We start from the raw sequence: 16215 nt of genomic DNA on the forward strand, positions 1-16215 counted from the left end.
TTCCCGGCTGTATGTAATAACACTTAAGATTTCCTGGGCTAACAATGTAAGAAATAATACATAAAATAATACATTAACAAACAAATAACTGCATAGTTTTCTAAGGACCTGAAGTGAGGCGACCATCTCTGTCGGCGCCATCTTGCATCAAGAAGAGTGCATGCGTGCGTGTGTATGTGCAGTGGTGTAAAGTACTTAAGTAAAAATACTTTCAAGTACTACTTAAGTAGTTTTTTGGGGTATCTGTACTTTACTATTTATATTTTTGCCAACTTTTACTTTTACTGCACTACATTCCTGAAGAAAATAATGTACTTTTTACTTCATACATTTTCCAGGGCACCCATAAGTACTCATTACATTTTGACAGGAAAATGGTCCAATTCACACACTTATCAAGAGAACATCCCTGGTCTGCCTTTGATCTGGTGGACTCACTAAACACAAATGCTTCGTTTGTAAATTATGTCTGAGTGTTGGAGTGTGCCCCTGGCTATCCATCAATAAAATAAATAAAAAATGGTGCCGTCTGGTTTCCTTAATATAAGGAATTTGTAATGGTTTATACTTGTAATTTTACTTTACATTTGAGCAATTCCATTTACTTTTGATACTTAAGTATATTTCAAATCAAATATTTTAAGACTTTTACTCAAGTAAGATTTTACTGGTTGACTTTTACTTGAGTCATTTTCTATTAAGGTATCTTTACTTTTATGCAAGTACTTTTTCCACTACCGTGTGTGTGTGGTTTGTGCGCGCGTGCGTGCGTGTGTGTGTGTGTGTGTGTGTGGTGTGTGTGTGTGTGTGTGTGTGTGTGTGTGTGTGTGTGTGTGTGTGTGTGTGTGTGTGTGTGTGTGTGTGTGTGTGTGTGTGTGTGTGTGTGATGGGAGGGAGGGACCTAGGCTACAGCCAGGGAGTGGGCGGACTCGTCATATCATCATAACAACCTCCTTATGATTTTTCTCTCTCTTACAACTCTCTGGAGGCAGAAGAGGAGAGAGAGGAGGGTTCTTCGAAAGCAGGGACAAACTACTAATCCAGATTAAATCAATTACGAGCTCCACTAGTGTGTTTGTTGAAAGTCTCTGTATGTGCAATAACAAAAGAAGATAAAAGAGAGGGAGCGACCTGTTAACGCCGGGAAAAGATCATTCGTTCGTTGTACCGAAGCCCCGTGGACATGGAGCGCTTATGTGGACCAAAGCTCCTGTTCTGGGTAAGTAGGGCTTGTCGGGTGGCAGTCAGTTGAGTTCGCGGTTGTGATCACCTCGTGCATATCACAAGGATCTGAAACAAGGCCATTGCCTTGGCCTCAGTGTTTTCTCTGTGTTCCTCACCTCAGATATAAGTATATTTGTTTCGCTTTAACAACACCTTTGTATAGTTGACTATTATAGCAACGTTTCATGGTTCTTTGGTTTCTAGCCTACAGTTAGAGTATAATAACCCCGTGTTGGCGATTTAAACATGACAACGAGCGCAGCTGAAAAAAATATATATTATAAGACAAGGAAATACATATTCGGTCCTGGAGGCTTTCATAAACTCAACCTGGAGCCTACCCAGTAAGCAAAAGTATTTAGAAAATTTGTTGAAAATACGTATTTTGCAGACATTGAGAAGACATTTGCTTTGGTCGTTGTTTCTAGGGCCAAATGTCAACAGTAAATAATTTCACTTTAATGTACATGTCAATGAAGAGAGCATTATTTCACGTTCAACAGTTTTATTTCCTATTTAAATAGCAACATTGAGTTAATGTTCCAAGTTTGCTGACACAAACAGAGCACATTAACTACAACAACATTCTCAGTAATGGTTACAGAAATGTTTTACTTCTATGTAGTTGTTTGTCTACCAGAGTTAAATCCACTGACTGTAAATCAGTCTGAATAAAAGCGTCTGCTAAATGACCAAAATGTAAAAATGAACACTTGCAAAGCACACTGGGTATTATTTAAATTGGATCCACCCCCAAACAAGACCAAATTTGAAGCAAACATATTTGGACCAATTATAGATGTCTATGTTAGGTCCATACCAAGGCCTGTCCAGAGCGGACCAAAAAGCAGAATATCAAAATGTAATTGTTACAATGTTGATGAACATGTAACCTACCCTTTTAAATCCATTAATCTCTGTGTGAAACCACACAGTGACCTCAGTCAACCTGACCTTTTTAAAGTTCACAGCGCATGAGCACATATAGGTCAATTGTGCTTGTCTGTTTTGGTATTAGACTAGGCACCTGATTTCCCTCACTCTGGTGCGTATTCCACAAAAACGCCTTGTTTATGAGGTCACGAGAGGTGAAGACCTCAAGTGTTTGTGCTGCCTGCCTTTGCTTGGTCTAGATTACTGAAAAATGCCTGGTAATCCCCCTGGACTCAGGGTCTAGCTCTCATGGTATGAGAGCAACCCATCACTAACAGATCTTCACATTCAAGGACACATCCATCTTACATTTGGTTCCTTAAAATATTTTGGGTCTTGGCAGTTGGTTGCCAGTGTTCTGCTCCCCAAAGTCAACAGGAGAACAGGCCAACACATTTCTGGTCCAGAGATTGTTGACTTTAGAGGTCTCAGTCAAGGTTAGGACTCTAATACTGTACCTTACTAGTTCAACCTAGATACCCTCAGCCTATTTAGACTCTTTATTGGTCTGTGTGTGTCTGACAGACAGTGGCATTGACATTTCTTGGACTACTGTGCTGAGGGACAGTTTTTGCATATATTGGGAATGCTCTCAAAAGGCTGTTTTTTGAAATACCTTGATTGCCTCTTTCACACAACTCAATTCATTATACCCCTCAGCTGGGTTATGCTTTATAGGAGTAAGAGGGAGACAGACTTTTGTTTATTATCTACTTCACTTGCTTTGGCAATGTTAACATGCCAATAAAGCCCTTGAATTGAATTGACGGACAGGGAGAAGGAGAGTAAAAGGGGGATGGGGTTGGCTGGGAAGTGAGAGAGAGGTATTTAGAGAACATGATTTCGGCCTCGGTCACACCTACAGCATCATTGCGTTTAAGTACACCAGATGTACATTCATTTCCAATGGAACGCTGCGTTTGCCTTGCAGCATTGCAGAGCGTTCAGTGTGGTGCATACAGTGCATTTAGGAAGTATTCAGACCCCTTCACCTTTTCCCCATTTTGTTACTTTACAGCCTTGTTCTAAAATCGATTCAATTGTTTTTTTCCCCTCATCAATCTACACACAATACCCCATAATGACACAAAAAACAGGTTAAGACATTTTTGCAGATGTATTAAAAATAAAAAACAGATACTTTATTTACATACGTATTCACACCCTTTGCTACGTTACTCGAAATGAGCTCAGGCGCATCCTGTTCCCATTGATCATCCTTGAGATGTTTTTACAACTTGATTGAATTTACCACAGGTGGACTCCAATTAATTGGACCTGATTTGGAAAGGCACACACCTGAGTGCAAGTCAGAGCAAAAACCAAACCACGAGGTCGAAGAAAATTGTCCGTAGAGCTCAGAGACAGGGTTATGTCAAGGCACAGATCTGGGGAAGTGTACCAAAAAAAATGTCTGCAGCATTGAAAGTCCCCAAGAACACAGTGGCCTCCATCATTCTTAAATGGAAGAAGTTTGGAACCACCAAGATTCGAGCAGAAGCTGGCCGCCCAGTCAAACTGAGCAATCGGGGAAGAATGGCCTTTGTTAGCCACTCAGTATAAGGCACATGAAAGCCTGCTTGGAATTTGCCAAAGGGCACTAAAAGGAATCTCAGACCATGAGAAGCAAGATTCTCTGGTCTGATGAATCCAAGATTGAACTCTTTTGCCTGAATGCCAAGCGTCACGTCTGGAGGAAACCTGGCACCATCCCTATGGTGAAGCATGGTGGTGGCAGCATCATGCTGTGGGGATGTTTTTCAGCGGCAGGGACTGGGAGACTAGTCAGGATTGAGGGAAAGATTGACGAAGCAAAGTACAGAGAGATCCTTGATGAAAACCTGCTCCAGAGCGCTCAGGACCTCAGACTGGGGTGAAGGTTCACTTTCCAACAGGAAGGCTGACCCTAAGCACACAGCCAAGACAGCGCAGGAGCAGCTTCGGGACAAGTCTCTGAATGTTCTTGAGTGGCCCAGCCAAAGCCTGGACTTGAACCCGATTTGAACATCTCTGGAGAGGCCTGAAAATATCTGTGCAGCAACGCTCCCCATTCAACCGGACAGCGCTTGAGAGGATCTACAGAGAAGAATGAGAGAAACTCCCCAAATGCAGGTGTGCCAAGCTTGTAGCTTCATACCCAAGAAGACGCGAGGCTGTAATCGCTGCCAAAGGTTCTTAAACAAAGTACTGAGTAAATGGTCTGAATACTTATGTAAATGTGATTATTGTTTTTTATATTTGCAAACATTTCTAAACCTGTTTTTGCTTTGTCATTATGGGGTATTGTGTGTAGATTGATGAGGAAAACAAACATTTTAATCAATTTTAGAATAAGGCTGAAGTGTAACGAAATGTGGAAAAAGTCAAGGAGTCTGAATACTTTCAGAATGGATAAATCGAAGGTATGCGTCAAACTGTATGAGTAGACGGCTTGACAGAAATGGTAGCAGAAGGTGAATGTTGAACTTTTTTTGCACACATATCCAGATGATGCTCCGTACCATTTTGGCCAATAACGCTGTAGGTGTGTTTGAGGCGTTAGATTAACACAGAAACACACAGGGCATATAAGGTTCCCCCTGTCCTGCGCCCCCCCCCTTCTCACCTTCCTCTCACGGCTTTCTCTGCTCTCGCTCGCTCTCTATCGATCTCAGATCTTAGATGGAGTCCTGCAGAGTGTGTGGCATGTGCTCATCATACCAATGATGTTCTCAGCAAACGAACAAGTATGATGTCTGACCAGAGCATGTCTGTCTCTCTTTCTCTCCCCCATTCTCCTGTTCTCTCTCTTTCTCTCTCTCAGTGTGTGTGTGTGTGTGTGTGTGTGTGTGTGTGTGTGTGTGTGTGTGTGTAAAGTCAATATACAGTACGTTACCTCCTTTATTCAGTAGACTAACCTAGTTCTTAAACCTTATGCTGTGAGAACAGACAGACGGAGAGGAGAGAAAGATAAATAGAGTGCATGTGTGTGAGAGGGAGAGCTGAAGGGCTTTAGTGCAGTGCAGTAGTGGCTGCTAAGGCCTAATTTGAAACGAGTTCAAGGTGGTTTTAGGCTCGTAGGCTAGGAAGGATTACAGTAATGTCTTTGACACAGGAGGACAGCGTGTAACTCCACACCTAAAGCTTTATTTTACAGCTACATAGTATGGTTTCAGTTTTTCACCACTTTAATTCCCTATATGCTGCAACAGGTGTACTGTTGACATGCGGTAAAGCTAATCCTTTGGTTCACTCATCTCACAATTCACAACTGAGCGCTAAAGTAACTGTCCAGTGAAAATCTCACTTTTAAAAGTTCATATTTTGTTAACTCATACCCAGATAATGTTGTTGACTCATCCTATACTTGTATTTGAGGGATTTTTGTTGTTGTTTGTTTTTAAACCCATCTCAAACTTGTATATCAAACATACCGTTAAAAAATGTTTGCTATTTCCTCAGAAGATGTCATCCTCCTGAGCTGGCCAATCAGCGGTATACTCACATTAATATTTTTAAAGACCGGTATACGCCCACACCATTCCAACCAGGGTTTTGACTGGCAACATTTTAATTTACTGGAAATTTGAGAAATTTACCAGACAGATATGCATTGGGTGCGTAACCTGATCAAATCAAATTTTATTGGTCACATACACATGGTTAGCAGATGTTAATGCGAGTGTAGGGAAATGCTTGTGCTTCTATTTCCGACCATGCAGTAATATCTAACAACTTCACAACTACCTTATACACACAAGTGTAAAGGAATGAATGATTAGGGTGACCAACCTGTGGTGAACATGTTAGAATAACTGTGCAAAGTTACTCTTCATCAGCCAACAAGACAAGTAACAAACAGAAAAATCACTAGCATATGTCAGTCTACTAATGTAAAAAAGTTATATGGATCAGCTTGTCAGAAAAGAAATGGCCTATTCCGAACAGGCTCCGGGACAGTTGTGGGACGATAGATCCCACCTTCATAAAACTATTAGGCCTAGGCTACATAAAAAAATAAATAAAAATTCAAAAGCAATGAGTCTGATGCAGCAGATGAGAATGTTTAGCTTCTAATGTTGATAAACGATTATTTCTTCATATAAGCTCAGCAATGTGCACAAGGCAGTAGGCTACGTGCAAATGTTCATTCCATAATGCACTTAGCGGAAAACACTGTTGTCAAAAGGGCACTGCTCATGCGAGCGGTTTCATGTGACGGAGATAAAAATATCCGTTAGAAATGTAGAAAGAGAGGAGATCTATTAGGCAACTTTGAAGCAAGGTAAGGCCTCGTATGTATTAAAACGTCCAGGTTTCAAACAATTAATTATGCGTTTCAAAATGCATACTGCCTCGAGCTCATTGTAAAGTGTTCTGGGACGTGTTGATGAAGCCTGCCTTCCATTGCGGTTTGATGCCGTGTTCAGAACAACCGGGAACTCGGAAATCTGACTTCTCTATTTTTGGGGGGGACAAAAGACGGCTATTACCGGCTCACAGCCTTTTAACATAAGCGTTGGGGAAGCTTTTCTGAAAATATCATTTACCAAGCTACCAATTACTTCACACTGGAATAAGTTAAGCTGCACTAAAGTTACCCTTAAGAAAAATACAGTTTACTAAAGTAACTTTGAAAAGGTAGTTCACAACATCCATACTTAATAAAACGTTTTTGGAAGGATAACAATTTCACTCTTATTGTAATTAAAGGCCCAATGTCTGCCTCTCTGCCTCTCTGCACTTGGAATAATATTGTGAAAATAATGATAGTGCTGAGTTGGTGGGATGGAGTTTTGGCCTGCCTGGTGACATCACCAGGGGGTAAATTAGTTAATAGACCAATAAGAAGGAGAATTCCAAACCTCTCTTCCAATAACAGCTAATTTTCAGTTTTCCCCTCCCCACTCAGACAACTCCAACAGTCCAAGCAAAATTCTTGATTGAGAAATTGCTTTTTGCTAAGAAGCTATTTTTGTTTGACCATTTTAATTGAAGAAAAAAAAATCACAGTAAGGCACTTAATTGTTACCCAGAAACTCTTTAAATTTGAGATAAAAACGGTTGCATTGGACCTTAAATTATAGGTCATATTTAATAGAAATCAGGAAACACTGTACAGTTACTTTAAGGCCATACAGTTTCAGCTCCATTGACTTTGTAATGTATTTAAGGGAAATGGTTTTCCGAGCAGCAAATAATACTACATTTACCTTCTTTCTACAACACTCATCCATTTCATCAGGTATAGCAAGACTGCTGCTCTATTGAGATTATGTATAACCGCAATCTTACTGTAATCTTTTGTAATTCTAAAGTGACCCACTTATTCAGTCCTGACTGGCAATTTGTAGTTGTTGGAGTTATTAAATAAATAGTGTCATGAAGGGACAGTTTCTCAGACACCATGGAGCATGGTTTTTAGTCCATAAATAGAGGCTTAATCTGTGTCCGGGAAACCGGCCCGAAGAGTACACCATGGATGTTTTAATTGGTCATTTGTTGAGATTCTTTGCAAATGTTCACCTTACTTTGCTGAAAGTATTTTGTAAAGGATGCATCTTGTCATGTAGAGTACACCATAGACGTTTCTTTAGTTAATTAATGACCAGTGAAACATCCATGGCTGTGTCCAGTGAACCTGGCCTTTATTACACAATGGGGGACCAAGTGGTACTATTTCTATTGCTAGGACCCTGTTAGTGTTGCTCATGTTACGCCCCTGAAAAAGGGGAGAAATAATCACGAGTGTGATACGGTATTGTTTCCTCACTGAGAAGTTTTACTGCAATCATTTTACAAAAGTAACACATTTTATAGAACAACAGATCTACAGGAAAGAGCTAGTGTTGTAGGGTACAAGGCTTATTCAAGTCACAACAGTATACACTGTAATTCACTGAAGCATATACTAATTTCAATATAACTGTCAAGCACAATGCTTTAACTTAGTAAACCATAACTCAATTTATCAACAGTCAATAAAGTGTTTGAAAAACCATTATACAAATAACACCGCAAAATATCTTATTAACAACGCACATGTTCATTCACGATCGACATAAAATGGCAGCTACTCTCAGTACGAAGCTAGCCTTTGCTGCAACCGAGCAGGGCTCATATTACTCTCAGCAAACTTAACTTCCTCAAGATGTTACTAAGACACACCTTAAACACTCTTGACATGTTAGCGAGTTATTACATTTAAATGACTCTGTTTTATCATCAATAACGTACCTGAAAAAGGGGAGAAATAAGTGTGATACGGTATTGTTTCCTCACTGAGAACTTTTACTGCAATAAGGAAAAGACCGCGATTTCCCCGCAAACTTGGGTGGAGACCAGAGCAACCGATCTCAGGCTCATAGATTAAGAGCATTTAGTAGATCACAGATGAACACTTTTCCACTTCAATTAGGCACCACAAATAAAGTAATCAATATAAAGTTTACACATTCCTTTTACAATTCTTACCCTTTGTACGCTTGATGGATTTTAACTTTTTAACACAATTATGAATTATCAATCTCTATCAACTAATACAGAATGCATGATCTTTTTAACCTTAGATGTTTTAAGATCCTCACATACTATGAACTTACTAATACTTTTTAATGTATAACAGGCTATGAGTATTTCCTTTAACCTGTCACACTCTCCCCGACAAAATAAATGTTGTCCCAACATTACCAACATTGTCTTCTTCAACAGTCTGTATGCACTGGACCTAGGAAATCCTTTTCTGTAAGGTAGTACTTGAGCAGAGGTCAAGGGTCACAGTTCAAATATAACTAACAAGTTATTTTCACAGTCCATATCTGTTGACCAGCTGTATAAACAGTCCATAAGCAGTCTTTTCTCATACTATTGATCAACAGTCCATCCATTTTAATGATCTATATGCATAGTCTGCAAATTGTCTCTTGTGACAGTCTGTGAAATCAGTCAGTAGTCCATGGTCAAACATGTCAACTCTGTAGCCTCATGTTTGCTGAAGCCCATACATGTAAGGTGGCTGAAAGTAACATTGCTGTAGTGATGGCAGCCATGGAACCATTCCTGGTGCAGAGTAGACAGGGAACAACTGTGGCTGGATACTGTAGCAGGAAGGGATACCAAGCTGATCATAGGTGATACGTCTTGGAGGGTGTCTCTCTCTGTGGCAGCTGGTAGGCTGGTTCCTCAGGTTCAGCAGCAGCAGTTAATGAAGGAAAGGCACTTGGTGGACGATCATCAGGCAAATTTTCAGCAGGCAAGTTCATCTCCTCAGCAGGCAGGTCTTTAACTGTTGTTGTCTCCTCCAGCCGCTTTTCAACAAGAGGCTGTGCTGGTAGCGTATCAGGGACTGGCACTGCAACTGTCTGTTTCACTGGTGGGGGCCTGTGTTCCCACTCTCTCGCTGGTTCAGCATCCCTCTCCTCAGGTACTGTAGGAGATGTGGGAACCTGTAGCGGCTCATGATGAAGGTCATATTCATCCCCGCTGTCTTCATCAGAATCTAGAGGCTCTGATTCAGGCTGATGTCTCCTTTTTTTCTGACTTTTGTCATCTTTGGTCATTTCTGGTTGTGTCTCAAAAGGTAAGTGGTCACAGGACATGAGCAGGTTTCTGTGCAGGACCCTGGAGCGTCCCCTACCCGTTTCTGGTCTCAATTCATAAATCGGCAGGTCTGAACCCATTTGTCTCACTACTGTATGAATTGTATCTTCCCAATAGTTACCGAGTTTTCCTGGTCCTCCTCTTGGTGTCAGGTTTTTAATCAGAACTCGCTCGCCAGGCTGTAGCACTGAACTCCTAACTTTAGTGTCATAGTACTTCTTACTTCTTTCAGCGGCTTTCTGAGCATTTTCATTTGCAATGGCGTATGCTTCTTCCATCCCTCGTTTCCAGTTCTCCACGTAGTCTCGCTGGTTACTGGAACCTGCCTCTGTGCACAATCCAAAGAGCATATCAACTGGAAGCCTGGGTGATCTCCCAAACAGAAGATAAAATGGTGAATAGCCAGTCACTTCGCAACGGGTGCAGTTATAGGCATAAACCAGTTTGTTCAGAGACTCCTTCCAATTTGACTTTTGTGTCTCAGTTAGTGTCTTTAACATTTGCAACACTGTTCTGTTCATGCGTTCCACTTGACCGTTCCCCATCGGGTGGTAGGGTGTTGTTCTGGACCCCGCCATGCCACTGAGTTTCTTTAACTGATGGAACAACTGATTTTCAAATTCTCCCCCTTGGTCATGGTGGATGCGGGATGTGAACCCGAACTTCAGGGCAAAGTCATTGAAGATGAGATTTGCAGCAGTTTTACCTGACTTTGATGTGGTGGCGTAGGCTTGAGTAAAACGTGTAAAATGATCAACAATCACGAGGATGTACTCATATCCCCCTTTGCATCTGTCGAGATGAAGGAATTCTATACATACCAGTTCAAATGGCTGTGTTGTCACAATGTTTGTCAGAGGAGCTATTGTTTCATGGGCTGGCTTTTTCTGCTTGACACGGCTACAAGTTTTAGTCACATAGTGCTCGATGTCAGATTGCATATATGGCCAGAAGAAGCGGTCACGTACTAGTGATACAGTGCGGTCAGTACCTTGGTGTCCCATGTTATTGTGCAACTCTTCCATCACTTTACTTTTGTACTGCTCTGGTAGTACTAACTGCTTGCGGGCTGTAGTGATTCTGTACAGAATGCCATCACTGTCTATTGTCAATTTGTCCCATTCCCTGAATAGGCATTTTGTCTTTGGACTGCATTCCTGGCGGTTTGGAACCAGACAGTTTGAAATTGATCACAGGACGGATGACCGGATCAGATTCTTATGCTTCTCTTATCCCATCTTTTGGGATCGAACTGATTGTTGCAGTGGTTGTCTCACCTTCAGCTGATACTGACATAGATGCAGCTGAAAGTAACCAAGGTACAACAGCCTCTTTCTGTACCTCAACTGCTTGTATCGTGGCGGCAATGGTGTCTGGTGGAAGCTCCTCAGAACATTCTTCCATCAGTGACTCTACATCCAGTGGCATCCTTGACAAAGCATCGGCATCACCGTTCTCTCTGCCTGGCCTGTACTTTATTGTAAAGTGGAAATCAGCCAATTCTGCAACCCACCTGGAAGTGGTTGTGTTCAGTTTTGCAGTAGACAGAATGTAGCTGAGCGGGTTGTTATCGCTGTATACAGTGAAGGTCGGAGCATAGTACAAATAATCACGGAACTTATCTGTGATTGCCCATTTCAGAGCTAGAAATTCTAGCTTGCCCGAGTGGTAGTGATAGTTCTTCTCAGCGGCTGTTAAGGTTCGAGAGCCATAAGCAATGACCCTAAGCTTCCCATCTTGCTTTTGATACAGAACTGCTCCCAAGCCTTGGTGTGACGCATCAGTGTGTAAAAAATATGGCTGAGTGAAATCAGGGAAACCTAAGACTGGTGGGTGAAGCAAACACTCAATCAGCTGTTCAAGTGCCTGTTGATGCTGGTCAGTCCACAGGATTGGCTTGTTTGAGGGCACCACATTACTTACTTTCTTTGTTTTTGTTTTCCGTGGGTGGTGAGGTAATTTCTCTGAATCTGCTTTCAGGAGGTCATACAGGCAGCTGACCCTCCTAGAAAAGTCTTTGATGTACTGTCTGTAGTAAGTGAGTAAACCAAGCATTTTTCTGAGCTGGCCCACAGTCTCTGGTCTGATGTCTTTCAATGCTCTTACTGCTTCAAAATCGGCTGGGTCAACTCGGCTGCCCTCTGCAGACACTATTCTGCCCAAATAACGGACCTGGGGTTTAAAGAGATCACACTTACTTGGTTTGAGTTTAATGCCATACTCTCTGAGACGCTGCAAAACTTTTCGCACATCATTCACATGGCTGTCGAATGTTTTACTGAGAACTAGCGTGTCGTCCAGATAAGGAATGCAGATGTTATCCCGGAGCCCTTCCAAACACTCCTCCATACACCGCTGAAAAGCTGCAGGAGCGTTCATGAGGCTATGAGTATTTCCTTTAACCTGTCACACTCACATCTATATTTTATTGGTGTTATTTTCATTCATTAATTCATTCATCGTTTCTGTCTTGTGAGGGAGGCAAAGCACTGATAATAAACGAACAAAGGACGTTTTCTAGAAAGGAAATCAGCCCTGTGCTGAGTTAGCTCAGTGACTCATCTAATAACTGCCAGCTCCATGCTCCTAACCTTTCCCTTATGGTGGATCTTATTATCATTCAGTCACTGTATGTAATGTAACTGTGCTATTTTTCCTTTGTCATCTATTGATGTCCAAACGCTAATGTTGTCTATAATTATATTTTCACATTTATTTTCTATTGTTGAGAAATGTCGACTTTTCAGTCTTGCTGTTTCTGAAATGTAACTTTTTTTACCCCCTCAGTTTAATCAGTTTATGAACACACTTCCTCACCATGGCTTATTTTCTTTTCCTCAATAGCAACGTTTTCTGAACTCTTGAGATTCTGCTGATCTGGAAAACATCAGGAAATGAGATTTGCTGACTGTACGGTCATACTCATACCTCTAGTATGACCACAGTCTCACTGGGTTATCTTCTCATGAAAAGAAATATGAAACACACGTACATACGTTTTACTATCCTTGTGGGGACCAAACAGTTGATTCCCATTCAAAATCCTATTTTCCCTAACCCTAAGTCTAACCCTAATTGCCCTTTTAGCAGTTGTGCCTCTTCTCCCTGACCCCTAGTGTATGCCTGCAGCCAGCTCTCAGACCCAAACCATACAAACAGCCAACATGGCGACGGGCACTTCCTCTATTTTATCAGGGCCTATGTATAGTGGTCCTCCTTAGACATACAGTTGAAGTCGGAAGTTTACTTACACCTTAGCCAAATACATTTAAACTCAGTTTTTCACAATTCCTGACATTTAATCAGAGTAAAAATTCCCTGTCTTAGGTCAGTTAGGATCACCACTTTATTTTAAGAATGTGAAATGTCAGAATAATACTAGAGACAATGATTTATTTCAGCTTTTATTTCTTTCGTCACATTCCAACTGGGTCAGAAGTTTACATACACTCAATTAATATTTGGTAGCATTGCCTTAAAATTGTTTAACCTCTTGGGGCTAGGTGGGACGCTAGCGTGCCACCCGTGGTGCACTCCATCAACAGCAGGTGCATTTCAAGAGCGGCAAATTTGAATCCAAATAAATGTCAAAATTCAAATTTTTCAAAAATACAACTATGTTACACCATTTGAAAGATAAACATCTCCTTAATCTAACCACGTTTTACGATTTCAAAAAGGTTTTACGGCGAAAGCATAAATTTAGAGTATGTTAGGACAGTACATTTACAAGAGTTGTGTGTAATGTTTTGTCAAGTCAAAGACAGGGTCACCAAAACCATAAAACCAGCTAAAATGATGCACTAACCTTTTACAATCTCCATCAGATGACACTCCTAGGACATTATGTTAGACAATGCATGCATTTTTAGTTCTATCAAGTTGATATTTATATCCAAAAACAGCGTTTTACTATGGCATTGATGTTGAGGAAATCGTTTCCCTCCAATAACCGGCAGTCAAGTCAGCGTCACAAATTAAATAATTAAAATTAGAAAACATTGGTAAAATATTATATTGTCATTTAAAGAATTATAGATTTACATCTTTTGAACGCAATCAACTTGCCAGATTTAAAAATAACCTTACTGGGAAATCACACTTTGCAATAATCTGAGCACTGCGCCCGGAAAAATACGCGTTGCGATACAGACTAGACGTCATGTTGGGGAGATCTAAAATCGAAAATACTATGTAAATAATCCATTACCTTTGATTCTCTTCATCAGATGTCACTTCCAGGTATCACAGGTCCATAACGAATGTAGTTTTGTTCAAAAAAGCTCATCATTTATGTCCAAAAATCTCCGTCTCGTTAGCACATGATGTAAGCCAGCCGGACTTCTCGTCATGAACGAGGGGAAAAAATATATTTCCGTTCGTTCAAACATGTCAAACGTTGTATAGCATAAATCATTAGGGCCTTTTTTAACCAGAACATGAATAATATTCAAGGTGGACGAATGCATACTCTTTTATAACGTATTGGAACGAGGGTACCCAACATGAACTAGCGCGCCAGGTGTCTAATGGGACATCAACGTTCCATGGCTCTTGTTCGGTCAGATCTCCCTCCAGAAGACTCAAAACACTTTGTAAAGGCTGGTGACATCTAGTGGAAGCAATAGGAAGTGCCAAAATATTCCTAAACCCCTGTGTTTTTCAATGGGATAGGTTTAAAGTCAATACAACACATCAGGTATCCACTTCCTGTCAGAAAATGTCTCAGGGTTTTGCCTGCCAAATGAGTTCTGTTATACTCACAGACACCATTCAAACAGTTTTGGAAACTTTAGAGTGTTTTCTATCCATATATAATAAGTATATGCATATTCTAGTTACTGGGTAGGATTAGTAACCAGATTAAATCGGGTACATTTTTTTTATCCAGACGTGCAAATGCTGCCCCCTAGACCCAACAGGTTAACTTGGGTCAAAAGTTTTGGGTAGCCTTCCACAAGCTTCCCACAATATGTTGGGTGAATTTTGGCCCATTCCTCCTGACAGAGCTGGTCTAACTGAGGCAGGTTTGTAGGCCTCCTTGCTCGCATATGCTTTTTCAGTTCTGCCCACAAATTTTCTATAGGATTGAGGTCAGGGCTTTGCGATGGCCACTCCAATACCTTAACTTTGTTGTCCTTAAGCCATAAACTAAACTAAAGATGTCTTGAGATATTGCTTCAATATACCCACATAATTTTCCTCCCTCATGATGCCATCTAGTTTGTGAAGTGCACCAGTCCCTCCTGCAGCAAAGCACGCCCACAACATGAAGCTGCCGTGCTTCACGATTGGGATGGTGTTCTTTGGCTTGCAAGCCTCCCCCTTTTTCCTCCAAACATAATGATGGTCATTATGGCAAATAGGTTCTATTTTTTGTTTCATCAGACCAGAGGACATTTCTCCAAAAAGTACAATCTTTGTCCCCATGTGCAGTTGCAAACCGTAGTCTGGCTTTTTTATGGTGGTTTTGGAGCAGTTGCTTCTTCCTTACTGAGCGGCCTTTCAGGTTATGTCGATATAGGACTCGTTTTACTGTGGATATGGATACTTTTGAACCGGTTTCCTCCAGCATCTTCACAAGGTCCTTTGCTGTTGTTCTGGGATTGATTTGCACTTTTCGCACAAAAGTACATTTATCTCTGGTATTAAGGAGCGGTATGACGGCTGCATGGTCCCATGGTGTTTATACTTGCATACTATTGTTTGTACAGATGAACATGGTACCTTCAGGCGTTTGGAAATTGCTCCCAAGGATGAACCAGACTTGTGGAGGTCTACCATTTTTTTCCTGAGGTCTTGGCTGATTTTCTTTTGATTTTCCCATGATGTCAAGCAAAGAGGTACTGAGTTTGAAGGTAGGCCTTGAAATACATCCACAGGTACACCTCCACTTGACTCAAATGATGTCAATTAGCCTATCAGAAGCTTCTAAAGCCATGACATAATTTTCTGTTGAAAGGCACAGTCAACTTAGTGTATGTAAACTTCTGACCCACTGGAATTGTGATACAGTGAATTATAAGTGAAATAATCTGTTAGTAAACAATTGTTGGAGAATTACTTGTCATGCACAAAGTAGATGCCCTAACCGACTTGCCAAAACTATAGTTTGTTAACAAGAAATTTGTGGAGTGGTTGAAAAACAAGTTTTAATGACTCCAACCTAAGTGTATGTAAACTTCCGACTTCAACTGTAGATCTAGGATCAATTTACCCTAGCCAAGTCTTACCCTTAACCAATGTAAAACTGACCTTAGGTCAGTGTCTAAGGGCACCTCCCGGTACAGTAGTTAATAGAGCTCTCTGGTCTAACACGGAACAGATGGTGCTGTGCACCTCAGACGATTTCATAACATCCAGCCTAAAGAATGTTGACCCTAACACCACTTACTCACGAGTGGAGAAGTGAACTTTCAGAGCTGATTCACATTTCTTTGATCACGTGGTTATTATTATTATTGAAAACTTCCACTTTTT

General features: G+C 41.0%; 1 protein-coding gene across 4 annotated transcripts in view; it reads left to right on the forward strand.

Annotated features, from left to right (window-relative positions):
• The first annotated feature begins 948 nt into the window (after positions 1-948).
• The window catches only part of abcc3 (ATP-binding cassette, sub-family C (CFTR/MRP), member 3), a 62884-nt gene continuing 47617 nt past the window's right edge, over positions 949-16215 (forward strand). For 2 of the 4 annotated variants that reach the window (XR_014383036.1, XM_082970488.1), the window contains exon 1: positions 949-1219. Coding sequence is in view for 3 of the 4 variants with exons in the window: in XM_082970488.1 (XP_082826614.1) it covers positions 1184-1219 (36 nt within the window). In the remaining variant the exon portion in view is untranslated. The remainder of the gene's footprint in view (positions 1220-16215) is intronic. The other 2 variants (XM_014179584.3, XM_014179583.3) reach the window with 1 other exon arrangement.

This window comes from Salmo salar, chromosome 28 (genome assembly GCF_965601325.2).
Source record: "Salmo salar chromosome 28, fSalSal1, whole genome shotgun sequence".
NCBI classification, from domain to species: Eukaryota; Metazoa; Chordata; class Actinopteri; order Salmoniformes; family Salmonidae; genus Salmo; species Salmo salar.